Here is a 27,064-nt window from a genome sequence, read left to right on the forward strand (position 1 = left end):
CACAAATCACTATCGCTTAATTCTGCAAGTGATTCTAATGCATTACCACTTTTTTTCTAGCTGGTCTAAAACCACTTTTGATGTAAAGGGACAGGTTTGGTTGCTATGGACAATCTCCAGTTTCCAGGCAGAAAGACAGTATTTATAATATAAAACTGCATGCAGGACACTGGACAGACCACTAGGGATAAAAGGGATGTGAAATAATTACATAAAGCAATACTGTATGTATAGTGTGCGTTTCACTTTTTAAATTTGGCACCGTTCTCCGTCCCCGTGCGTCGTCGTGAATCTAGCAGAGGACGAGCCGCTCACACTGCGGGGAGACATCGCAGGATCCAGGGGACAAGGTAAGTAAGCTCTTCCTGGATCCTGTGATGCGATCCCAAGTCTGGCTCGGGGTTGCTGCTTTTGGTTCTGGAATTCCACCCTGAGCCACACTTGGGAATACCGCCAGGGAGGTTAAGGGGGTGTGGCGGGTGGTGCCCATTGCCTACATACGTTTGTTAGTAGGTGTCCCTCATTCCCATCTCAAAATGTCGGGAGGTATGCCTATGTCTCCCTCTTTTCAGTGTATCAGCTTTTCCTATACATTGTGCTGGGACCTATACCCTACCAGATTGTGGTTCTGCCTTTTGACCTGACGTCTACACTTCATCTACACTTGATCTTGTTGTTGTAGCACTTCTTGCACAATAATGTGGGATGCTTGAAGCCTGCACCAATTGTTTCCTCGACAGGAGGTTATCAGTCAGGCAATGTAGCTTTAACTATCCAGATATTACAGTGGCTCTGATAAATCCTGAACTTTAACAAGTCATCAATGGAATGGACTATCATCGAGTGCAGCCACGCTATAGTGCCCTAAAATGTCTTAAGAGGAGACAGGCCCCTGGGGTGTACCTCCCTCCCCCATAACCCTATTTTATGGGATGTGTAGTATTTGAATACTTCAAAGGGTCGGCAACCAATTGATTGATTACAAATGTCTATTGTTCTTAAACCCTTCATTTACTGCTTGTTTAGATGTACATCACTGTGAGACTGAAAAACTGTCCCTCACTTGTTGTTATACCTTACACTGTTAGTCCATTCTGTGTCAAATTTTTATTGAACAATCAGTAGGTGGTATTCACCTGTGCTCAGTGACTGACTGAACTGATGGCTTTATTTTGCAAGGAAACTTTCCTTGTTTTGCTTAAGGACAAGGTGGAGTTAAAGCCCGGCTTCAACTAAGCAAAAAGGAAAGTTTCCTCCATTGTCTGGATGTAGTTTTGGCTGTGAATCTATCACTCAGTCACAGCTTCTTTCAGAAAGACTTTCCCTTTTTGTTATCCCACATGGTCCCTCTATAGGTGCACCTGTCCTCATTCCACCTTCTCTAGGTGACTAAGACGGACCATCATCCCAAGGGTCATCATTGCCTCAAGGCCCATGTTCTCCCCCTCCTGTTAAGACGCGTTCTACTAAATTTATGATAATTGCTTGATACTGACGAGGAAAGCCCAGAACTTAAGGGCTTTCAGTAACGTTGACTGCTGAAGCCGAATCCAAGACGATGTGTTTAATATACAGGCGTGTAGCTATTCACAAGCAGGGAGAACAACTTTGTGCAGTATATGGTATACATTCAAATATATTGTCCTGACTGAGGCTGGGAGTCTAAATGCAAGTCCTAAACAATGTGTTGGTTATTTACATTGATAAAACAGATGGTCGCTTAGCACCTATACATCACTTCCACAGTTCTCTGGTGTGAATGGAGTTTGACCACACACACAAGAACAGTTTTTACATACATCCTGTAACTAAACAATTGTAAAAAGAGTATCTCTGCTTAATCAGAATACATGTTTTGATCATCATAACTAAATGTTTGATAAATCCATTTACCGCTCAATACTCAAAGCTCGAGAAGCAGTTTCCCAGATTTGCAAGACTGTTATCTGGTCTTCTGTTTATACATTCGCTGCAGGTGGAAGTTGTGGCTTCATCTGGTGCTTCGCTTGGGACAGAAGGTCTTTTAGGTTGCTGTATAAGATGTAGGCAGTCCCCAATTTTTGTTGCTTACTTGAACCTATTAGATTTTGTGTACAGTGTTGCCCACCCTTAGGTTGGACTGTTTGTGGATGTCCCAAAGTTGAACGCCTTCCTCTGTCCTTCAAATGGCGAGAGAGAAAATAGGATTTTGTATTTACCCATATTTGATCATGGTCTTTGTTACTGCTTCTTTTTTTAACTGGGTAATGCTGGTAGTAGGAATGGTTATCCTTTGTTTTCCGGTGTCCAATCCTGTAGACAAATGTAAACTGAAGGTGAATGACTTCCTTTTGTCCCCCAATGGACTCCAAGAAAAGTATAGATTTCAGTGAGCGTATATTTTAAATTATTATAGCAGCGGTCTTCTAATAGTTATCGTTGCTGTGACTTTGTAAAGTTTTATTATTTTTCTTAAAGTGGGATGCCATGCAAAATCTAAAATCCCTGCATCTATAGACACCAGGGATATAACAGTAACCTCTCTATCCCTGTAAAGAAAAAACGAGTGTACTTACCTTTTTGGAAGCCGATCTGATCTGATCCCACGCTGAGCTGTGAAGCCGTGGCTTCTCTATGTAGGCGGGTGCAGAGGAGACAGAGGACAACTGAAGCCCCATAGTAACTCTATGGTGACGTCACGTCACATTCATTTCACAGTCATCGCCTCCTCTGTGTTCTCTGCAGAGATTCCGGCGCTGGAAATTGGGGTCGGAGCGGGTCAGATCGGCTTCCAAAAAAGGTATGTATACTCATCTTTTCTGTACAGGGATAGGGAGGTTAGTGTTGGATTCCTGGGGTTTATAGATGCGGGAATTTTAGATTTTGCATGGACTTCAACTTCAATATAAATATAAAGATTTGTAGATTAGCCACCAGATGGAGCTGTCATTGTAGCTACTTTTGCTTAAAGCTATATTAAATCCAAAACTAAAAATGTAATCTATTGCAGCTTACCAATCATTAAATGTGGTGGCTGCATTAGTTTTGTTGTAGGCTCTTTTTCACCACTGATTTTACCTGGTGATCCAGCCAGTAACACACTGCCTGTATTAGTGTCTACACTTTGAATTAAAGATCACAGAGATGCTTTTGGACACCAGCCTTGTCGGGGTGGGCGTGTTAGAAGAACTAGCATAAATAAATACATAAAAAACTGAATCCAAACAGTTTTTTTTGTATTTTTATTTATTTTTTATTCCTTTTAGCATGAAGGTTTTACATAAATGAATAAAAGCTGACAATTGTAAGCACATCTGTCAGGGTTAAATCTTTTTTTTCTCATCCCTCTAAATCGGCAGTCAGTAACCAGTAGATCTCGGACAGGTGATTAAGTAGATTGCAGTCTGGGCTTGTTTACCCGCCATTCCAGAGCATCAAACAGAGTGCAGTGTAGAGAGACTACTTGTGAAGGTTGGAGCAGTAGTAGGGAGCAAGAGGCCACATAAGCTGATGCCTACTCTGAATGCCGAAGTTTTTGTGTGCTTTCAGAAAGTTCACCATACATGCAGGTTATAATAGAAGTCTATGGCAAAGTGCAGCTAACCCCGGAAAGTTGCAAATACACTGCATTGCACCCACGGTGCAGGTAAACCACAGCACATCAGTGTGAAAACAACCCCATTAATAAGACTTGTTTTTATCTCCCTTGCCCCAGCCACAGTGGCCGGGGGTGTACACGTGTCGCAGCAGGAGTTAGTCTTGTCATGGTTGGTGAGTGTAGCACCTGACAAGCATGACCCATTCAAGTGAATGAGGCCACTCTGCAAGTGCCCTGCAGTCAGCTTTGTGTTGCTTTCTCACCACCTGCTTTAACCCCTTGGTCCCCACAGAAGCATGCAGTTGCAGGGCACTTAGAGTGGCCCCATTTACTTGATTGGGGTGCAATTAGTAGACAAAAGCAAAAAGCAACAGGGGGCTTAATTCCTGTTGCAGCATGTGTACACCTTTGGCTGCTGCCTAAGCAGTTAAAGGGTGTAGGGATTGGGAGCGACCTGATTTAAGCCCATAATTGTGATTGCAAAATGGCAATTACAGGCATTACAGATTTAAATCGGGTGTGAGGCGGCAACACTGTGCCCAGTGATCTCTGCCTTCTCTTGTGGTGTTCACGTAGATCACTTATCCACCTCTTTAAGGTTTCCTACCCCTGCTCTAAATGCTACATCTGCAGGACAGTTTGTTCTCTTGAAAAACAAACTTACTGACAGAATCACCAAGGGAAAATAAAAGATAAAGCCTAAAGAAAACAAATGCAGTCATCATATCTAAGAATTGGTAAGTTGCAATATAATGTTTACATTTGATTTAATACTACTTTAACTGCTGTTGAGAAAAGATGTGAGCTAGATGGGCAGTACGTTCTGTTGCATGAACTGACTCATTTTTGTTTTGTGAGAAGGAACAGTACAACACTACATATGGAGAAGTTTACCTGCATATGTAATGAACCAATATGCTGCACCATTATAAACTATGGTCAAATAGGATGTTCAATGTAAACATACAATATAATCACTTCAAGTGGATGTCTTTGGCATACACATAGTCATGGGAATTTTTTTTGGCACCCCTGCAATTCTGTCAGATGATGCACTACTCCACCCAGAAAATTGTTGCAATTACAAATGTTTAGGCATTCTCCTGTTTTTCTTTTGTTTGTATTGGTATAACACAAAAAGTGAAGAAACAAAAAGCCAATTCTGACAAAATCCACGCAAAACTCCAAAAATAGACTGGACAAAATTGGTACCTTCTCAAAATTGTAAGAAATAATTGCCTTCCAAGGGTGTGATGCTGTTGTAATTTGTAATTAAACTCACCTGTATCAGTTAACAGGTGCTGACCATATATAAATCACACCGGCAACTAGTTAACCACTGGACCATTTTGCGGCCAAAGACCAGAGCACTTTTTGCTATTCGGCACTGCGTCGCTTTAACTGACAGTTGCGCTGTCGTGCAACGTGTTTCCCGAACAAAATTGACGTCCTTTTTTTCCCACAAATAGAGCTTTCTTATGGTGGTATTTGATCACCCCTGCGGTTTTTATTTTCTGCACTATAAACAAAAGAAGAGCAACAATTTTGAAAATAAATCATTATTTTTTACATTTTGCTATAATAAATATCCCCCAAAAATATATAAAAAAAAAAATTTCCCTCAGTTTAAGCCGATACGTATTCTTCTACATATGTTTGTTAAAAAAAAAAATCGCAATAAGCGATTATTGATTGGTTTGTGCAAAAGTTATAGCATTTACAAAATAGGGGATAGTTTTATGGCATGTTAATTATTATTATTTTTTTTTTACTAGTAATGGCAATCAGCGACTTTTATCGTTACTGCTACATTATGGCGGACACATCAGACATTTTTGACACATTTTTAGGTCCATTGTCATTTATACAGCAATCGGTGCTATACAAATGCACCAATTCCTGTATAAATGACACTGGCAGTGTAGGGTATAAGTGAGCCCTGGTGAGTGTTTCTAACTGTGGGGGGGCGTGGCTGTGTATGACACATCACTGATCTCTGCTCCGATCACAGGGAGCAGAGATCAGTGACACTGTCACTAAGCAGAATGGGGAGATGCTTGTTTACATTAGTATCTCCCCATTCTTCCTCCCCGTGAGACGATCGCGGGTATCCCCGCGGCGATAAAGTCCGCGGGACCCGGGATCAGACTCATGGAGGTTCCGACCGGCACGCGTGATGGCACGGTGGCAAATTTAAAGGGATGTACCTGTACGCCCATTTGCCTGTCCGTGCCATTCTGCCGCCGTATATCGGCGTGCGCCGGTCGGCATGTGGTTAAAATGGTGAAAAATCAATTCAATCTTTCTGTTGTATATCTCTGGGAAGAGAAAGAACACCAAAGAATTGTCTGCATATTTGAGGAAAAAAAATTGTGGAAAAGCATAGACAGGTTACAAGTCCATCTCTGGAGATCTTAATGTTCCTGTATCCACTGTGCAGAACATTGTCAAGAAGTTTACAGCCCATGGTACTGTAGCTAATCGATGTGGACGAAAGAGAAAATTTGATCAGAGTTTGCCAAACCTTACCTGAGGAAGCCAAAATCTATATGGCAGAATGTGCTGTGGACAGGCGAAACAAAATTACAGCTTTTTGATAAAGGCCACCAATCTGCTGTTTTCAGAAAAATAAATAAGCCTTTAACCCTTTTGCTGCCAGGCCCTGTGCTCCATTTTGTACACTCAGCTGGCCAGACCATTTTTGTCATTTTTCCTTTGTTTTTTATTTTTCACTTATAGCTTACAGAGTTTTTGAAAGACCCCCCAAACCATATATTTTCTGAAAGAACATAAGTAGAATAAAAAAAGGTGCTACTGATTTTTTTAGACCCCGCGGTATTTGCGCAAATGTTTATTGGACCAATATATTTGCAAAAAAGACACTAAAACCACAGTTAATTTTACAAAATTCCTGCTAAATCCCTACTAATTATAAAGGCTTAACCTGTATGGAGTTAATAAATAACAAATATTTGTACATTTTAAATTGCACCTTTTTGCAATTGGTGAAAATCAAACGTACCCAAAAATTTCGCAAATAAATTTGGAGGTTTTCATTTTTCACTTACAAATTTCACAATTTGAAAAGATCCCTCAAACTAAACATTTTCTAAAAGCACATTGCCAGTAGAATCAAAAATAGTGCGACAGATTTTTTTGGGCCCCGCAATAATTGTGCAAATGTTCATCATATCACTATTTTCACTAAAGTCATTAATATTGCACATAGATAACTTACAAAATTCCTGCTAAATTGGTACTAAAGCCTCGTTCACATGTGGCATAATAAAGTGTACGCCCATGGGGGGCCATGTTTACTTGCATAGGGATGCACAGGTGTTCCATGCATCCCCGTACAGGCAGTCTCATTTATGTCATTTGGGATCCAACAGCTCCAATAGCTGCTGTTCCTAATCTGACATCTGTGTGGGTGTGGGTACATGACCCCGAATGCAGACCGTGTGAGCTCAGGAACATGCATGCGGACCTACATGTGACATAAATGGGACTGTCTGCACAGAGATGCACGTAACACCCGTGCATCCCTGTAAAGGTACGCTTTGTATACCCTGTGTTGGATTGGATGGCATCCAATTGACATGGACAGGCGGTTCATTTCCATTTGACTGTCCCATAGAGAATAGCGAGCTGTGTCAGTGTCTGCTCTGCATCAGCGGAGTGGATACGGACCTGTCATCCGCCTGCTCAGTGGGGATCCGTGGACAGATCCCCCGCTTTGCAGGCGGATCTGCTTTTTCAGAGTCCGCTACATGTGAAAGGGGTCTTACCAGGAGCGGCCAGTCCATTAGGGGCGCTGGAGGGCTGTTCCCCTACAGGGCGCCGGACTCGTACGCCGAATTGGCTTGAAAAAGGTTGGGCTCGGGTACATGGCATTGCACCCCGAACCCACCCACTTGTGACAATTAATAATATTCGCTATCTTCTTCCGGTTTCTCCTCCTGGCCAATCAGAATGGATCATATTGGCCTCGAGGAGAAGCTATCCATGCGCGGTGGGGGGCGGGGAACCTTCACCATGGAGGGGTGAGTGTGGGTGGACCTGGGCCAGGGGTTTTACCATGTTTGACCCCTTTTCACACTGGAGGTATTTTTCAGGTGCTTTAGTGCTAAAAAATAGCGCCTGTAAAGTGCCTGAAAAAAGCCTCACCAATCCCAGTGTGAAAGCACTTTCCACACTGAGGCGCTGCGCTGGCAGGACATAAAAAAAAAGTCCTGCAGGCAGTTTCTTTGAGACTCTTTAGGAGCGGTGTATACACTGCTCCTAAACCGCGCCTGCCCATTGAAATTCAATGGGCAGCGGCACTTTGTTGGCGATTTTAACTGTTTATTTGGCGGCTAGCGGGGTTTAAAAGTGCCCCGCTGGTTCCCGAAAAGCGCCACAAAAACTACGGTAAACCGCTGATGCCCAGGCGCTGCCAGTGTGAAAAGGCTCTTTGTGTATTTTTATTAAAAATGTTTTACTTTTTAAAAAAAATATTTTTTTCTACAGTCATTACATTTTTTTTGGGGGGGGGTTTGGTGAGAGATCAGAGGGATAAACAGACCCCCCATATCTCTTTTTTTTTTTTTTTTTTTGAGACACAGAAAGGGACTGAAGATGGACTCTTTTCTCTATCACTTTACTTGAATGAATGAGGATCTGTATTGAGATTCCATTCACTCAGAATATGACAGTCTGATACATTGTAACACTGGTGGTTACCATATATCAACTGTCAGTGGGCACATAGCAGTGTTCAGTAGTGATCACTGCATGTGCCGTCTCTTCTATAGAGGGGAGTTTAGTAAACACATGTTTACTAAAGCCACCCCAACTTCACAAACACCCGCACCGCTCCCAAATGCACCCCCCCCCCCCACTGCGATCTCCAGCATGACAGATCACAGAGATCTGTGCAGAGAGAAGATGCAGGCTGGGTGAAGGGAAGGAGAGATGCCACTCGGAGCGACCATAGCTCAGGCATGCGGGGGCAGTTGGGGGGGCAATCTGACTGACGGGACACATCTGGACACCCCTCCCCCCAAGCCCCATGCAGCACCTGAGGCCAGCGGGAATGGAAGAGGAGGGGTTCTGGCTAATGATGGTGGCTGCGGGAAGCGGGTTTTCGGGGGGGTGTGGGTCGGATCAGGTGAGAGGGCAATTAGTGCTGTGGGGGGTGAAGGGGAGAGCAGAGTGGGTGGGGAGTTGTACATAAAAGGGTGCGGCAGGGTGCTGGAGAGGCAAGAGACAGGGAGGCGGCGACATGAGTGGGGGGGTGAGCCGGTCACATTAGCTGTTAATAACTTTGATCAGTGGGTTGTAATCTGCTAATCAGAGTTATAGAATTGTTTAGCAGAGTCTGCTGAACAGTTCTGATATAGAATATATAGCGGGCACTTCTGTATGTCCCTACAGCGTACGGACCTGGCAGTGAAAGGGTTAAAGGAAAACATACAGTCAAACATTGTGAAGATTGGCTGATGTTTTGGGGATGCTTTGCTGCTTCAGGCACTGGATGTCTTGACTGTGTGCATGGCATTATGAATTCTACCAAAGAATTCTAGAGTGCAATGTAGGGCCCAGTGTCAGCAAGTTGGGACTCCATCAGAAGTCATGGGTCTTACAGCAGGACAATGCCCGAAAGCACACGTCAAAAAGCACCAAGAAATGGTTTAACATTTGGAGACCTCTCAAAACAGCAGTTGAGAAATGGAATCCTTACAAATCTGAGAGACCTGGAGCAGTTGGCAAATCAAGAGTGGACCCACATTCCAGTAGAGAGGCATAAGAAACTCACAGGAAGCGATTGATCTGTTATTTTTTTTCCCAAGGGGTGCCAATAATTTTTGTCCAGTTCATTTTTTAAGATTTGCGTGGAATGTGCCAGATTGGCTTTTTGTTTCTGTACTTTTTTTGTGTCCTACCAATACAAACAGAATGCCAAAACATTTGCAATTGCAACAATATTTCTTTTTATTTTTATTTGACAAAAATGCAGGGGTGACAATATTTTTGGCCAAGACTATATCTGCGAAAAAACACTGTACGTTCACTTGAAGTAAGACGAAAGAAAATATACTTTAGCATTTTTTTTCTTTTGTTTTTGTGCAGGTAGGGATGCAACTGTTCTTTTTATTAGTCATATGGCATAATCCTGTATCCCTGATCTTTACTGGTTCAGAAACAGTCTAGGGAAAATGTAACATAATTACAATTGACTTGGAAATGCGAAAATTCAAATGTATTTTTTTTGTTTTGTTTTATCTCCTATCAAGTTGTTGCATCTTCTGCTAGCTATTCTTTGTAACAGTACAAAATACGTTTTCTTATATGGATAGTTAAGTTAGCGAAAACACAATTATTCAGACTTTCCTGTATATTTTTGTTTACAGTATATGGATTTTATCATTGTTTCACATTATATCATAGATTTGGTGGTACCGCTACAATGTTGTTCCCTCCAAAATGGTGGTTGTCAGTGCTGGGCCTACTTGCAGTCATTTGATTATTTGCCCTGATAATAAATGATCAATTACAGCAATTTGCCATTGAAGCCTATTACTACCATAGTTTCTCTGGCAAGTCCGTTGCATGGTAAACACTAGATGGCGATATGTACATTGCACTCTTTTTGTCATTTCTACATTTCTGTCAGCTCCTACTTCTGTTAAGGGTCTCATGGTGCTTCATGGCACTTTAGATTAACTATACTTATTATCAGATAAAAATTACCCATTTGTGAAGCTTCTAGTATACTTATGTTTCAAAATCTGCTGGTTTGTTAACATCTATATTGATATACACCCTACGTGTAGATACTATAATTTTTAATTTACAGGTTAACCAAATGGTTATCCCCTGAAAGAGCTAAAATATGGGGTTACAGTATCTCACAAGTGCGTACACCCCTCACATTTTTGTAAATATTTTATTATATCTTTTCATGTGACAACACTGAAGAAATGACATTTTGCTACAATGTAAAGTAGTGAATGTACAGCTTGTATAACAGTGTAAACAAAAGTGAATAACCTCCTAAATGAAAATGCCAATATTGGGCCCAATTAGGCATTTTCCCTCCCCGGTGTCATGTGACTCATTAGTGTTACAAGGTCTCAGGTGTGAATGGGGAACAGGTGTGTTAAATTTTGTGTTATCGCTCTCAATCTCTCATATTGGTCACTGGAAGTTCAGCATGGCACCTCGTGGCAAAGAACTCTGAGGATCTGAGAAAACAATTGCTGCTTTACATGAAGATGGCCTAAGCTATAGGAAGATTGCCAAGACTCGGAAACAGAGCGGCGGCATTGTGGCCAAAACCATTCAGCGGTTTATTAGTACAGATTGCACTTAGAACAGGCCTTTGGAGGTGTGTTTTGGGTCGTTACCATGTTTGAATACTGCCCTGCAGCCCAGTATCCGAAGGGAGGGGTCCGTGCTCTGCTTCAGTATGTCACATGTTGGCATTTATGGTTACCTCAATTAACTGTAGCTCCCCAGTGTTGACAGCACTCATTCAACCCCAGACCATGACACTCTCACCACCATGCTTGACTGTAGGCAAGACACATTTCTCTTTGTTCTCCTCACCTGGTTGCTGCCACACATGTTTGACACCATCTGAACCAAATACGTTTATCTTGGTCTCATCAGACCACAGAACATGGTTCCAGTAATCCATGTCCTTCGTCTGCTTCAGAAAACCGTTTGCAGGCTTTCTTGTGCATCATCTTTAGAGAAGAGGCTTCCTTCTGGAATGACGGGCGTGCAGCGTATGGTCTGAGCACTGACAGGCTGGCCCCCACCCCTTTAACCTCTGCAGTAACACTGGCAGCACTCATACATCTATTTCCCAAAGACAACCTCTGGATATGACGCTGAACACATACATTCAACTCCTTTGGTCGACCATGACGAAGCCTGTTCTGAGTGGAGCCTGTCCTGTTAAACTGCTGTATAATCCTGGCCACTGTGCTGCAGCTCAATTTCAGTTTCTTGGCAATCTTATAGCCTAGGCCATCTTTATGTAGAGCAACCATTATTTTTTTCAGAACCTCAGAGAGTTCTGTGCCATGAGGTGCCATGTTGAACTTCCAGTGACCAGTATGGGAGAATGAGAGCGATCACACCAAAATTAACACACCTGAGACCTCGTAACATGACACCGGGGAGGGAAAATGGCTAATTGTGGCCAATTTGGATATTTTCACTTAGGGTTTACTCTTTTGTTGCCAGAGGTTTAGATATTAATGGCTGTGCGTTGCGTTACTTTGCGGGGACAGCAAATTTACACTGTCATACAAGCTGTGCACTCACTACTTTACATTGTAGCAAAGTGTAATTTCTTCAGTGTTGTCACATGAAAAAAAATGTAATAAAATATTTACAAAAATGTGAGGGGTGTACTCACTTTTGTGAGATGCTGTACATCCTTTTAGTTGGAGTGTGTACATCTATGCCATTTTTGACGGAATTCACTGCAAATTAGTGTTGCTCTTTACCTCTTGTTGGTCAAGGGTTTAAAACCTCTTTTAGATTAACGAACATAGATGTGGTTCAGAGTGCATTTTTATTTATTTCTGGTAAAAATTAGGTTCTTTGGGAGATGCAAAGGCCCCCCTTTCTATCCATCAACTAAATAATTTAGTTTAAATCCAAATTCTAAAACCATGTATGCAATTTATGGCACAAAGATTTCTTGACAAAGTTTCACCATAAGATTGTTTAGTGGTAAATGATGCCCCAAGGCAAGTTGAGAGCGGAAATATTCATATTTACAGTCTGTTTTCACAGAAACCAATTTTATCTCTTTTTTGTTTTTTATTTATACAGATCAAGGCTGTTCTTTTACAGATAACAATAATATAAGCTCAGAAGACCTTCATTTTGCTGCTGGAGAAGATAGTGGAAGGTAAAATAATATATTAGATTTTTATATACTGTGCAATATTTGTTTTATAGTATACTGTGCATTCCTACACATGAGATTGATGCGATGAAGTTAAGTGCATATAATTAAACAATTAAGAACCCAGTGTCGTGGGATAGTACTGGAATGTGAGAAATATGGTGCTAACTGTATCTAGGCACTTTTACACAGTCCTTGGGCCCCAGGAGGCACTAATTCTTTAATTGGGATTAATTAAAAAAGAAAGAATTGCGCTAGGTCCGTGATACATATGAAAAAAATATAATATTATTGAAAAAGAGAACTGTGAAGGATATCCTGCAGCTAAGCACTATAACCCTGATATAGGGCACAAGAGATATAAATAAAAATAGGAGTGCAGCGCCAGATAATAAACCAATAATACAAGTGTATATAATGTGTATGATTACAATGTATACATCAAGTCTACAATGTATCATTAGTGATCATAATCAAGTGCAAAAACCATCCTGTAAAAAATAGTCCATGTGATTACTGCATTAGCAAAAATACATGCATCTAAACACAAAATGTGACAATAAAAAGTTCATAAGTAAAAGTATCCAAACGGGGAAAAAAAAAAGTTCCAGTGCGAGACCCTGGGTCTGTTTTCCACCACTTGTGCTGCCCGTCACCTTTCAATGAACAATGGAGGCTTACCAGAAAGCCTACGACCGCCCTTATTCAGTGGGGGTGAAATCAGGCTTAGTAGAAACAGGAACACTGCTAGGATCTCCAGGACTTCCCTCACAGGTGAGCCGCTCACTGTGAGGGAAGTCCGGGAGATCCTAGCAGTGTTCCTGTTTCTACTAAGCCTGAGTTGTTTCTACTAAGCTTTATTTGACCCCCACTGAATAAGGGCGGTCGTAGGCTTTCTGGTAAGCCTCCATTGTTCATTGAAAGGTGACAGGCAGCACAAGTGGTGGAAAACATAGACCCAGGGTCTCACACTGGAAATCTTTTTTTGGATACTTTTACTTATGAACTTTTTATTGTCACATTTTGTGTTTAAATGCACGTATTTTTGTTAATGCAGTAATCGCATATGGACTATTTTTTACTGGATGGTTTTTGCACTTGATTATGATCACTAATGATACATTGTAGACTTATTGTATACATTGTAATCATACACATTATATACACTTGTATTATTGGTTTATTATCCAGCGCTGCACTCCTATTTTTATTTATATCTTTAATTGGGATTGACACAAAATACAAAATTTGAGTCAGAGGGGAACAACCTTCCCGATATGCAGAATGTGGTAAAAGATATGCTAATGTAGCAGCTATGTTTAAGGGCAGTGTTACCAGCAGACTGGCTCCCTAACCTGCAAATAAATACAGAACTGGATAAAGTGAAATAGTAAAGGAGCACCTATATTACAATCAAGCAACATTATTTATTAAAAAATAGATATTAGACTGTTCCTCCCAGACAAAGCAATTTTCACAGTGTGATAAAAAAATTCAAAGAACGATGTCCTAAAAACCAAAAGCCGCTAAAACCATGCTGTGCACTGTATCTTAGAATATCTTTGTTCCACCTATCACTTTGACCTGTAATTACTAAAAAGGTATTGGTGAATGCAGATATTTTATATGACATGAAACCATTCACATTTAGCTGCAAGACCAAAGGTAAATTCTCGATCAGTAATGGACTGGTATAAAGTCAATGCAGTTCATGGTGGTGGTTATCACAGTAAAAGCCTATACTTACCATCAGATTGGCTCCTTAGATAATATGCAACATGTACTCCTGTGATAAAACTGAATGATTATGATCAATTAGCAGGTGATATGCCTACATTCTCTGCAGTGACACATACAGCCTTAAGCAGCAGTCTCACCAAATGCAATGTAGCGAGCACTCCCTTATAGCCAGAAAAGGTTTGGCAGATTGCAGTGTTACTTTACTGATCCTGGAGAAGTGTTTTTTTTTTTTAGTTCACCTTTCAAAAAAATAAATCAATAATATATGCACATTTAATGTGTTGGAAGACGGTACTTGTAGTTTTTTCATTCACAGGTCTCTGTGAATGAATGACAAGGCCATGTGAGCGAAGCCCAAAACAGCCGTGCTGTTTTTGAAAATTGACATGGAGTGGGAAGCACCGACAGTGGGATGCAGGTGCATAGGAGCATGTTACATGTTACACTCTAAATATGGGTGTAACATGCTCCTAAAGGGGAACTTGGTCTTTAACTTGTTCAGACATGAAACACTAATTTGCTGCAGGTGCTATCCAAGTCCAACTTAAAGGGGTTGTAAAGGTAAACATCTGACAATGCTGGCACCCCCAGCCCCACCGTTTTACTTACCTGACCCCATGAAAGTCCAGCGCTCGCCCCCGACGTACTCTTCGCCGCTCACCCTGGCCGTTGATTGGCTACAGTGGATGGATTGAAAGCAGCGCAGCCATTGGCTCGCGCTGCTGTTAATCACATCCAATGATGCGGTGCACCGGGGGCGGAGCCGAGTGCTATGGCCACTCGCTGTATCACAGGAGCTCGCCCGCAAGCACTCCACACTATGCGAGGGAGCTTGCATGAAGTTGTCGAGCCCTTGGGGGAGGGAGCCGAGACAGCCGCCGAGGGACCCCAGAAGAGCAGGTTCGGGACCACTCTGTGCAAAACGAGCTGCACAGTGGAGGCAAGTATAACATGTTTGTTATTTTTTTTTAATGTATTTTTTTGCCTTTAGTAAACTGTGATAAAATATCTTGTACATTGATGTGACAAGCAACATTTCTCCAGCCCAAACAGTAACATGAGGAGGGGCACACTATCAACTAAAAGACTTGTAAGTTAATCGCATTATTCAGGCATTCAAATTATAACTGAGAACATGGTGGGGATTTTAGAGTAGATGACTATTGGGCAGGAACCAGTCAGGTGACCGTAAGTAAAACAAAGAGGCATTAGGATTATAGGTTTTTGTTGGCCATTTAGGGGGGTAAATACTTTGCAAGTGTGTCTGTCAAGAAAAACTATCATGGAAAAAATAAACTGTCTAGAGTTGGCAATTATGTAGAAAGACACAAACAAATTGTATGTTCTAAAACACATCTGGAAAAAAAATGGCACCATCAAAAAAAAAAAAAAAAAGCAGCTATGATGAAATAGTTGCATTTGCAGGCCTATTGTGTGAGTGGAACAAGGACTGCCAATGCTGTTGTGCGTCTGAAAAAAAAAAAAATAGTTGCCAGACTGTTATGCTGATTTCAGTACTTTTACGTAATTCGTGCAGATGGAGAAATTGATCGATGACTATCTGCATGTTTGTTTTGATTTAGGAAGAACTTCTTCAGACCCTTGTGGTCTGTTGCAGTTCATCATTGCACATTGGGTTTTTTTTTGTGCATTGTGTTAAGGCAGCCATTTATTTTGAATGGGAGCAGCTAACAGTTTAGTATAACAGTCAGAAACTAGTATCTGTTAGGGGAGGGGTTAGCAGTGTCCGATTCCATGTTGCTGTCATGACAGGACACAGGAGGTGAGGAGAATTCTGACAATGGGGACATTTAGGTGACAACTATTTTAAGGCAAGATTTCCCTCGCTTTGCAAAGATTTCCTCTTACTTCCCGTTGTGTCTCTGGAAGTTAGGGATTTCTCCCCCAATGGACACTGACACCAATGGAAAAAAACTTGCCCGGATCTTACCTTTTCCCTGTTCTATCCAAAGCTAAATATGAATTTTTGTTATTACATACACGTTCTTGGTGCACTTCTGTGGCTTTTGAACTATCAGGTTCTGTTTTAAATGAAGTTTTGCGTGGTTTATGGTAGTATGAACGCAGTTACTGTATTTCATTTTTTGCCTTCATTTTCAGTAAGATCATGTACAGTGAATATAAAAGGTATACACACCCCAGTTAGAATGTCTGGTTTCTGTGATGTTGTAAAATGAGACAGATAAAAAATTTCAGAACTTTTTCCACCTTTTAATGTGACCTATAAACTGTACAACTCAGTTGCACAACAGACAGAAATCCTTTAGGTGGAGGGAAGTAAAAATAAAATAATGTGGTTGCATAAGTGTGCACACCCTCTTATAACTGGGGATGTAGCTGTGTTCAGATTTAAGCAATCACATTCCAAGTCATGTTAAATAGGAGTCAGCACGCACCTATCATCATTTAAAGTGCCTCCGATTAACCTCAAATATAGCCATGGTCCGCAGAGAGCTTCCAAAACATCAGAGGGATCTCATTATTAAAAGGTATCAGTCAGGAGAAGGGTACAAAAGAATTTCCAAGGCATTAGATATGCCATGGAACACAGTAAAGACAGTCAAAGGCACAATAGGGACATTACCAAGAACTGGACGTCCTTCCAAAATTGATGAAAAGACGAGAAGAAAACTGGTCTGGGAGGCTGCCAAGAGCCCTACAGCAACATTAAAGGAGCTGAAGGAATATCTGGCAAGTACTGGCTGTGTTTTGCATGTGACAACAATCTCATGTATTCTTCAGATGTCTGGGTTATGGGGTGGCCAGACGCAAGCCTTTTCTTACCAAGAAAAATATTCATAAATTTTGCAAAAACATCTGAAGTCTCCCAAAAGCATGTGGGAAAATGTGTCACGGTTTGATGAAACCAAGGTTGAACTTTTTTGGCCATAATTCCAAAAGATATGTTTAGCACAAAAACACTACACATGACCAAAAGAATACCATACCCACAGTAAAGCATGGGTGGTGGCAGCAACTTCATGCTTTGGGGCTGTTTTTCTTCAGCTGGAACAGGGGACTTAGTCAAGGTAGAGGGAATTATGAACCGTTCCAAATACCAGTCAATATTGGCACAAAACCTTCAGGCTTCTGCTAGAAAGCTGAACATGAAGAGGAACATCATCTTTTAGCATGACAACGACCCAAAGCATACATCCAAATCAACAGAGGTGAACATTACTTCACCAGAAGAAGATAAAAATTTTGGAATGGCCCAGACCTGAATCCAGCTGAAAATCTGTGAGGTGATCTGTGCACAGGAGAAGCCCTCACAATCTGACAGAATTGGACTGTTTTTGCAACAGAGTGGGCAAATATTGCCAAGTCAAGATGTGCCATGCTGATAGACTCGCACCCAAAAGATTGAGTGCTGTAATAAAATCAAGAAGTGCCTCATCAATGTATTAGTTTGGGTGTGCACATCATATCATTTTAGTTTCTAATTTTTTATTTCCCTCCACCTAAAATATTTCTGTTTGTTTCTCAACTGCCTTGTACAGTTTTATCTGTCACGTTTAGAGCCCTTCCACACTGACAGCATGAGGGCATCGACGGTAAAGCGCCGATAGTTTTATCGCCGTTTTAGAGACTCTTTTCGGCCGCTAGCAACCGAATAAAGGGTTAAAATAGCTGCTGCCACTGCGCTTTGTAGGCGCTTTGGCGGCACTGTCCATTGATTTCAATGGAGAGAGGCACTTAAGGAGCAGTGTATACACTGCTCCTAAAGCGCCTCAAAGAAGCTGCTTGCAGGGCTTTTTTTTTTATATACTGCTAGCGCCACGCCCCAGTGTAAAAGAACTTGGGCTTTCACACTGGGATTGCAGATGAGGCATTATTCAGGTGTTATTTCTAGCGCTAAAGCGCCTGAAAAACGCCTCCGGTGTGAAAGGGGTCTAAAGGTGGAAAAAGTTCTGAAATGATTTATCTTTGTCTCATTTTTTTACATCACAGAAACCTGACATTATAACGGATGTGTAGACTTTTTATATCCACTGTACATATTGCTTTCAGCATGTAAAAGAGAAATGTGTACAGCAGGTTCTTAAAAACGATGTGCACGGCATTTAGTCTGCTTCAGGCAGCTTTGATGAAGACTTTAATCTCTTGCTGCTCTGTCATAGTAGAGTTACTGTGATTAACAGCAGCTGCAGACTCAGAAACATAAATTAATGTTTGCTTGCTTCCAGGTCTAGGTGCTCCCATGCCGGATGAGCTGGGCTGTGGTTGGACACAGCCTGATTTTTTTTCAGCCAATGATTTATGGCTAAGAGCTAAGACCCGCTGATGGGCTGTGCCCAATCACAGCAGAGAGTCCTGTTTTTACAAACACACAGGATTCTGTACACAGAGCAGTGATCTGGCTGTTGCCTCTCATGGAGAATAAACAGCCAGATCTCTTAGTAGAAGCAGCACATAGTACACACAGTTAACCTCCTTGATGTTAACCCCTTCCCAGCCAGTGTCGTTGGTACAGTGACCATGTACAGTATTATATCTGATTACTATATTAGTGTCACTATTGATGCCAGTTAGTCTACCTCCCAGAGAGGGTCTGTTAGTGTGCCAGGCAAACTGGTGCTATCGCAGTACCACTATAAGTCACTGATCATGGCAATTATCAGTATAGCATCATAGCTGCATAGATTTCAGTGTGTGATTATATATTTTTATATATATATATATATATATATATATATATATATATCATATGTGTATATATTATGATATATCATAGTTTGTACTGTAGCTGCTATGCATTTCACACAAACCAATTAATATACAGTTATTGGGATTTTTTTTTTTTTAACCAAAGTCATGTAGCAGAATACATTTTGGCCTAACTTAACACCAAAATGCGTATTTTTTTTTTTTTTTTGAGAACAGGTTTTATCATAGAATGTAGAAATAATTGCTGTTTTTTTTTTCCTTTTGTTTTATATATTAACCGTTTGTACAGTTGTACTGCGGCAGGTTGGCTTGACTGCATGAATCGCTATAGCTGTACACGCCAATCTGTGGGCGCACACGGGGGATCCAATCAGCCATTCTGGCAATGCCCCCCTCCCTAGTAAACGAGGCAGATCTTCATTCTGACAAGATCGCAGAGAGATCCTGTCTTCTTTGCAGGAAGACTGATCTGTGTGGTTTTCCAAACAGCCTGGTCCCCCCCCCCACACATTTAGAAACACACTGAGGGAACACAGTTGACCCCTTGATTGTTCCTTATGTTAACCCATTCCCTGCCATTGCATTAGTACAACGTTGGTGCATATTTTTAGCACTGATCACTGTAATAATGTCACTGGTTCCCAAAAATGTCAGGTATCCAAGCTGTCTGCCGTAATGTCGCAGTCCAGCTAAAAATCGCTGATCCCTGCCATTACTAGTAAAAAATGAATTAAAAATAAAAATGCCATAAATATATCCTCTATTTTGTAGACACTATAACTTTTGCCAAACCAATTTTTGGGTTTTGGGTTTTTTTTTTTACCAAAAATATATGTAGCAGGATACAAATTGGCGTAAATTGATAAAGAAATTAGATTAAGGAAAAAAAAAATATTGGGTGTGTTTTATAGAAGAAAATAAAAATGTATTTTTTTCAAAATTATCTGTCTTTGTTTTTAGCGCAAAAAACAAAAACCGCAGAGGTGATCAAATACCACCAACGAAAACTCTATTTGTGGGGGAAAAAAAGGACATCAATTTTATTTGGGTACAGCGTTGCACGATCGTGCAATTGTCAGCTAAAATAACACAGTGCTGTATTGCAAAAAATGGCCTGGTCATTAAGGGGGCAAATCCTTCTGGGGCTGAAGTGGTTAAAAAATAAAAATTCCAGTGGTGGTCAAATACCACCAAAAGAAAGCTATGTTTGTGTGAATAAAGTATATAAATTTAATTTGCAAATAGTGTTGAATGACAGCGCAATTGCCATTAAAGTAGCGCAGTGCTAAATAGCAAAACATGGTCTGGTCATAAAGGGGGTAAAACCTTTCTGAGGTCAAGTGGCTAAAGCAAACTTCAGCTTCAAATTTGGGAATGTTAAATACACATCCCAATAGAATACTTATTATATTATACTCATTATATTGAGTGTCAGTAGGTTTTAAGGCTGCGCTTACGTTTACCATAACCTGCTAGCTGCTTGCGTAAAGTGACATCCAGCTCTCCCATGAAGATCTGTATTTAACCTTCCCAAATTAGAGTTGATGGGTACTTCAAAGGCTTCCAGACTGCTGTTTGATGCATTTGTAAATGCTTACTGTACTCCTATACAAGCTGAAGTCCTATATGCACGGCCTAAAGGTTTTATTGCATGTTGGCTGAACTAACTGCATGTTTTATTTTGACTTTCATAGTAGTTTTTTATGTAGAAGTTCATTTAAAAAATCATGGATTTTTGCTTCTAAAAATGTTTGCAGTCTTCTGGCTGACATTGTTGGAAAGTTTCTGTAAGGGGGGCTTCTGATAAATATATCAAAAGTGGGGAAAGACTCCTGGGATTAAAGAACAATACATAAGAAATGGAGGTTAATATATCACCAATGTGACCAATTTATTAACTAAATGTTTAGATGTAAAAATGTGTCATTTGTGAACTGATGCTGTTGGAAATTAGTTTACAATGTTTTATTCTTTATTCCATCCTTCTGCTGAGTTAGAAGAAAACAAATGGATGAATCCCAAATTTAATAAGAACCTCGTGCATACAAATGTATATAATTTATATATGCTGTTTAATGAAATTAGTAAATTGGTGAGTATTATAGTATACAAAGGTCTCTCCATAAAGGGACGTGTCACGGCCCATGCTGTCGCAAGAGATGTTGTTCATTCCTTGTAATAGCAATAAAGTTCGTCCAAAAAATAAAATAAAAAAAGTGTAAAAAATAAACTTTTGTATAAAATAATAATAATTTTTTTTTTTTTTTTAAAGCACCCCCTGTGCGTACTCGCAAATTACTCAGACACACATGTAAACAGTGAACGTCAGAGCAAGAGCAATAGTTCTAGCAGCATACATTCTGTAGAACTCTAAACTGGTAACCTGTAAAGGTATTTAACCCTTTCACTGCCAGGTCCGTATGTTGTTCAGACCAGAAAACGGGGGTATCGCACACAATCCAGTGGCTGCAGCCACTTGTGGTGGAAGGAAGGAAAGAAAGAAAGAAAATCATTTATGGACTGCCCTAGTGTTGTGTAGAAGGGTGTGAATAAATGGCCATCACTTGGAAACTTGTCCTCAAACAACCCCCCCCCCCCCCCCCCAAAAAAAAACTTAGTGGGGAAAAAATAAAATAAAGGCATCTCGTGCAATACGCGCCTGTTTTACTTTTTCATGTTAGTTGCAGTTAAACCGTTTTAAACTTTGCTACATATTCCTGGCCTCCCAAAGGGTTGAATACAAGTTAGTCTTTTATTTATTTATTTATTTTGTATTGTTACTGGTGGTTGTGGATTACTGCACTTGACATGTTGTTCCTTGGAATATTGAATACATTCAGTGATGTAGACATGCACACAATAAAGAAAAACAAATCAGTCAAGTTTTAAGTGACTGACTGCTTTGTGTGTGGCAGTAATTGACCACAAAACTTTTATTGACGTGTATGCATGTAGTGCAATTTCAAGATGTAAAGTGTATCTAATGCCCAAATGCTTTTGTGTGTGAAATTATGTTTGTATTTATGCCTGTGTCCTAGTTAGAGAGCCACCCTGATGACCAGTTGTCATCAGAACAGGATTAGAGGGGAAATCTTCCAATGGGGATACTTGTTCCAGTGATAGAAGATTTCTCCACTTACTGTTGTGTTTATAGGATGGGAAGTAAAGGTAAATCTCCCCAGTGACCTACAAATGGCTAAAATAGTAATAGACATTTTAACCCTACCCTACTTATCCTGTAAGCATTGGCAGAATGATTGGAAATAAGCAAATACTTGCTATATGCACGTCTTTAGGAGTAACTTAAAATCCAGTAATAATTTTCTGAACAATTAAACATCACTACTTAATCTGAAAAACTCTGGATTTCTGAATCCTTTTCATAATCAAATTGTTTAATATAAGCTTTGTCAAAGGTAAAGTAATTTTATCAACAATACTAATTATTATTTTTGCCTAATATTGGTGAGGAATCCATACATTGCATATGATGGCTCATACTGGAAGGTTAACCTATTTAGACATAGATTTATGAGTATTTAAGCCAGCCGAGGAATTTCCCTGGAGACCTGCCATTCTTTATAGTGCTAGAAAAACAATGAAGAAGAGTATTGGCAGGCACCGCTGTTCAGCTTATGAGCCTTCCTTGTCCCCTTTGCAGGAAGGACGTAAATCTGAGCTGACAGGCATGATACACTGGTAATGAGTAGGATCAGCATTTAGTAAGAAAATGGTCATGGTGTTTTTGCATGGATTTGAGCTGAAGTCATCTGCTTTTATGATGATATTCATTGGTGTTTCTTTTCTTTTTGGCCCAGGTAATTTGGTGGATGGACCTAATGCTTCATGCTCACTGAGGACTTCAGACTGAACACTAGACTACTTAAAAGATATCTCCTATGTAGGATGCATATTCACTGTAACTTATTTAAATTGCCTACAACAGTATGACAAGCAACGCTACACATGAGGCCTTCATAAATCACATCAAAGAAGCACCTGAATAACCCCTTTCATCCTAAACATGCAGTAAATATGAATGAATAAATAAAAATCTCTTGTAATTAGCACAGTGCAGAAAAAGGGAAAATAAATGATGTACATCTGCAAAAGAAAGAGTATCCCTCTTCATCAGCCTGAAATAAAAAGGGGCAATGAATTCCCTTTATGGCTCTACACATGGTATGCTGATCCATGGTCAACCAATAAACGTTTGTACAACCCTAAAGGACCATAGTTCTAGCTGGAAGTTGATGATTTGACCCTCCCAATGGTTTAAAAGTAATGGACTACACTAACCAGATCTTTCACCACAGTTTCCAACTCTACAATTACCACTATCTTGGTCTCTTTCTATTTTCATGCTTTTACTTTTGTGAAGTAAATAAGATTAAAAAAAATATATATATTTTTGAGAGGCCTCTGGCAATGTTCATAATATGAGTAAAAAAATCAGATATCCTGTCAATGGAGTCCCAATGACATGTGAGGAACATATAGTTGATTCAGCACATCAATATCTATGCCATCACCTTACATTGTAATAGGTATTTACCAGTTCCAGACAATAATCAGTCACGTGGAGCTCACAGCAGGTCATACAAGCTGCTATGTTACTCAGAATGAGCTGGACAATGGCTCTAAATGAGTTAGGAATTTGTAGTCACAAGTCAGGCTTCACGCATTCTTCCCTGATATCTGGTTGATATATGTGGCTGCTCCATTTTTCTCAAGACCCCCTAGCAATTCAATATAAGATGGAGGCACCTATAAAAAAAAATACTGGTGTTTACTTTTCCAGTGGACAGCTACTTCATTCATTAGTCTAAGAGCTACAGCAACCGCTATTGCCATCCAACATTTCGTTGTTTATTGGGTAGTATGAGCCCCTCTAGGAGCTGTGGTTTCTCTTGAAATCACTACAGGACAAAGTAATGACATTGCAGGTGGTCAGACACAAGCTATCCAATGCACACCAGAAGTGTTGGGACAGTGGGTGGGGGCCATAGCGCAAGAACAGAGCAGAGGTTGGAGTGGTCACCCAAGTAACAGGTAAGTATCAGTAATATTTATTTACATGGTACCCCTATCTCCAGTGTCTTAAAGTGGTTCCAAAGCCTTGGAAACTTCTGTGTCCAAGGTCACACCAATGTCCTTCCCCCAGCCCCCCTTATATTTACCTGAATCCGATCTTGATCCAGTGCTGTGCACGACCTCTGCAGCTCTCTCCCTCCTCACAGAGCAGATTTATAGCAGCAGCAGAGGGCTTGGAAGCAAGCCCATGGGAGTACCCCCGGAAGCCAGGATCACCGGCAGGTAACCCCAGCAAAGGTGGGTTGGGGCTGCTCTGTGAAACCATTGCACAGAGCAGGTAGATATCGCAGCATTTTTTTTTTTCTTTTTATAGAATCGCTTTAACCTAGTGACAGAACCTTTGTGTGTGTGTATATGTATGTGTGTGTGTGTGTGTGTGTGTGTGTATGTATATATATATATATATATATATATATATATATATATATATATTATTACATGCTGTTCATTTTTGTTTTACCTGTATGTAGCATTTGCTACCAAAGGACATTACTATATGTATATTCCTTTTACTGCACTGAATTAATCACAACAGAGCTCAGATTTCCTATTTTATTGGCATGACTACTTTTTACACGTGTCTGTATTGTGCAAAATATGTGAGTATTTATTAAAAGTGTCTCAAGGCATCCTAAAGGCAATAATAAAATGCTTCTATCTGTTAAAATTAAATGATATAAAAGCCCTTTCAGTACACATAACAGTGCTAGAGAGGTGCTAAAAGATTGATATCAGCAATAACCCAACAAAGAATATTCTTTCTTAAACCTTCCTAGGCTTTGTTAATCCTTTTTCAAACTGAGGTTTTTCTCTAAATGGTTTAATACTGAGAAATGATGAGTACATTTGCAATGCCTGGAAATGCATTATTATACATGCATACGTGTACATTTTTAAATGTTGAAATTGAGATGCAAGAGTGAGCCATGAATATCTACAAGTCTCAACAAATCAGATTTTTTTGTTTTACCTTCACTACCAAACTGATAGATAAAAGCTGTTCTCGTGGCACATATGACACCGATCATGTTTCAGTCCTCTTCTACTGTGGTTTGTTATGAAGCTCACAGATTTTCACTTTAGTATACTCTGTAGGGTAGAGCAGACTGCAATAATACCTGGTGCTTGTGACTGATGCATGCAAGCTGATGTTGGTAGACTTGCGCTCATTCTAGGAATACAGTTATCAAATCACATTTTAAATACAACACTTAAAGTGTAATACAATTGTATTTCTGTGCTACAGATTTAAATGTTTTGACCAGGAGTAATATTGTGATGCTACAAAGTCAAGATGTTTTTTTTTTTTTTTTTCAGTTATATTGTTTGGAGCCTTCATGTGTGATTTGAGGTCAATTAGGGTGTCCAGATTTTAGAATGTGTGTTGATGTATTTTAGTAAAGGAAGAAAGTGTATCAATGAAGACTTCATACCATACAACCCAGCCGTGTTCTACTCAATGGCTTATACTTACCATCCTTTTGCAAAGAACAATGTACAGTTACCTACACAATCATTGGATATAAGTTTAGGAAAGATTAGTATGGTCAGACCAAGGAAACCGTTTTGATTTTGTAGCTGTGGGTTACTGTACATCCTTGTAACTTGACCTGTATTATTACAAATATGATCATTAACAGTTGTAACACTACACATCATTGGACATCCCAAAATAATATTTATTAAACTTTCACAGACTGAATTTTTAATGCACTTTGCATCTCCGCAGAAGCATTTTTTTTTTTGACATGTTAATGTTTTTACAGGCTTAGGCCTCTCTGATATTAATTCACTGGTATTGTGTAGATGCTGAAATATTCTCATTGGCCACCTGCCTACAGCTTTGTTGAACTCCATAAATACCTCACCATATTTGCTCTTCTGTGGAAGTAGCCAGCATGTGATCTTAAACACTGGTGTATAGCCAATACCATATACTGTATCTGGTTGCAGGGCTTAGGCACTGGTGATCTCATACTTACAGAACACGTCCTATTATATAGCTCACCGTGTTAGTGCATTGAATGCTTTCCTCCTTAAGACCATATTCGCCTTGCTCATTGACTAGAAAATGGCCGTCTAAATTACTAGTTCATTTTGCTTCTTTAATGTTAGGGGGCTTTATATAACTAAGACAAAGCATCGGTAAATATCCTACACATGTGGTGGCATATTTTATATTGTATCACTTTCTTGTCATTGCTATATTGAACTTTTTGAGGTGGTTCCATTCTGTACCATCATATAGTAAAAAAATTAGTTGTCTTGTTTGAAATGTAAAAATGATTTAACTGGTAATATATTCAGTAGCTCCTTTTTCATTTACTTTTGTAACAAAATTCAAGGATAGTTGCAGCTTTCCTTGACCATTATACCTGAACATTGAAATTGCCAAACTTGTTGCTGCTGGTTGTATTGTTACTGTCGCCTGAACAGTTGGTACAAGTACAGGCTATATATGAGATATATGTATTTAAATTTGTATTGTCATGGTCACTGTCCTTTTAAGTGTGAATTCTCATTTTATAGCTGGTTTACATTTTATTTTGAATGTTCATTTAACTGTTGCACTTTTTGTTAATAAAACTAAACATGTGAACAATTGTATTTAACTTTTTTTGCTGTTATACGTATTTGTATGTGAAATCTGTAGATCGGGGATCAACAACCCATAGGTCACAATCTACCTGTAGATCACGGCCAGGTGACTGGTAGATCATGATCTGGGCTTGCTGACCCACCATCCCAGAGCATCAGAGTACAATTTAGGGGGACTACTTGTAAAGTTGGAGCTGTAATAGAGAGCACAAGCCGCATAAGCTTTTGGCAATGTGAAGCAATACACTGGGCATTATAGTAAGGCTGCTTTCACACTGTTTATCCACACACCGTGGATGCAGTGCACCTGCAGCTTTCCTGCGGGTTTGCTGTGCTTAGCCAAAGATTTCTATTCTATCCTGTGGGTTTGGTGTACTTCCTGAAAGCACACCAAATCTGCTGAATGCAGGAGTTTTGGTGTGCTTTCAGAAAGTGCAGGATATAACGGACGTCTATGA

General features: G+C 40.1%; 1 protein-coding gene across 3 annotated transcripts in view; it reads left to right on the forward strand.

Annotated features, from left to right (window-relative positions):
* TRIM37 (tripartite motif containing 37) overlaps nucleotides 1-24,396 on the forward strand; it is a 288,841-nt gene extending 264,445 nt beyond the window's left edge. For all 3 annotated transcript variants that reach the window (XM_077482222.1, XM_077482224.1, XM_077482223.1), the window contains exons 24-25: nucleotides 12,410-12,488; nucleotides 22,733-24,396. In XM_077482222.1, the coding sequence (XP_077338348.1) occupies nucleotides 12,410-12,488; nucleotides 22,733-22,736 (83 nt within the window). In that variant the 3' untranslated portion in view covers nucleotides 22,737-24,396. The remainder of the gene's footprint in view (nucleotides 1-12,409; nucleotides 12,489-22,732) is intronic.
* The last annotated feature ends 2,668 nt before the right edge of the window (nucleotides 24,397-27,064 follow it).

This window comes from Lithobates pipiens, unplaced genomic scaffold (assembly GCF_037356315.1).
Source record: "Lithobates pipiens isolate NorthernLeopardFrog02 unplaced genomic scaffold, aLitPip1_a1.2 Scaffold_16, whole genome shotgun sequence".
NCBI classification, from domain to species: Eukaryota; Metazoa; Chordata; class Amphibia; order Anura; family Ranidae; genus Lithobates; species Lithobates pipiens.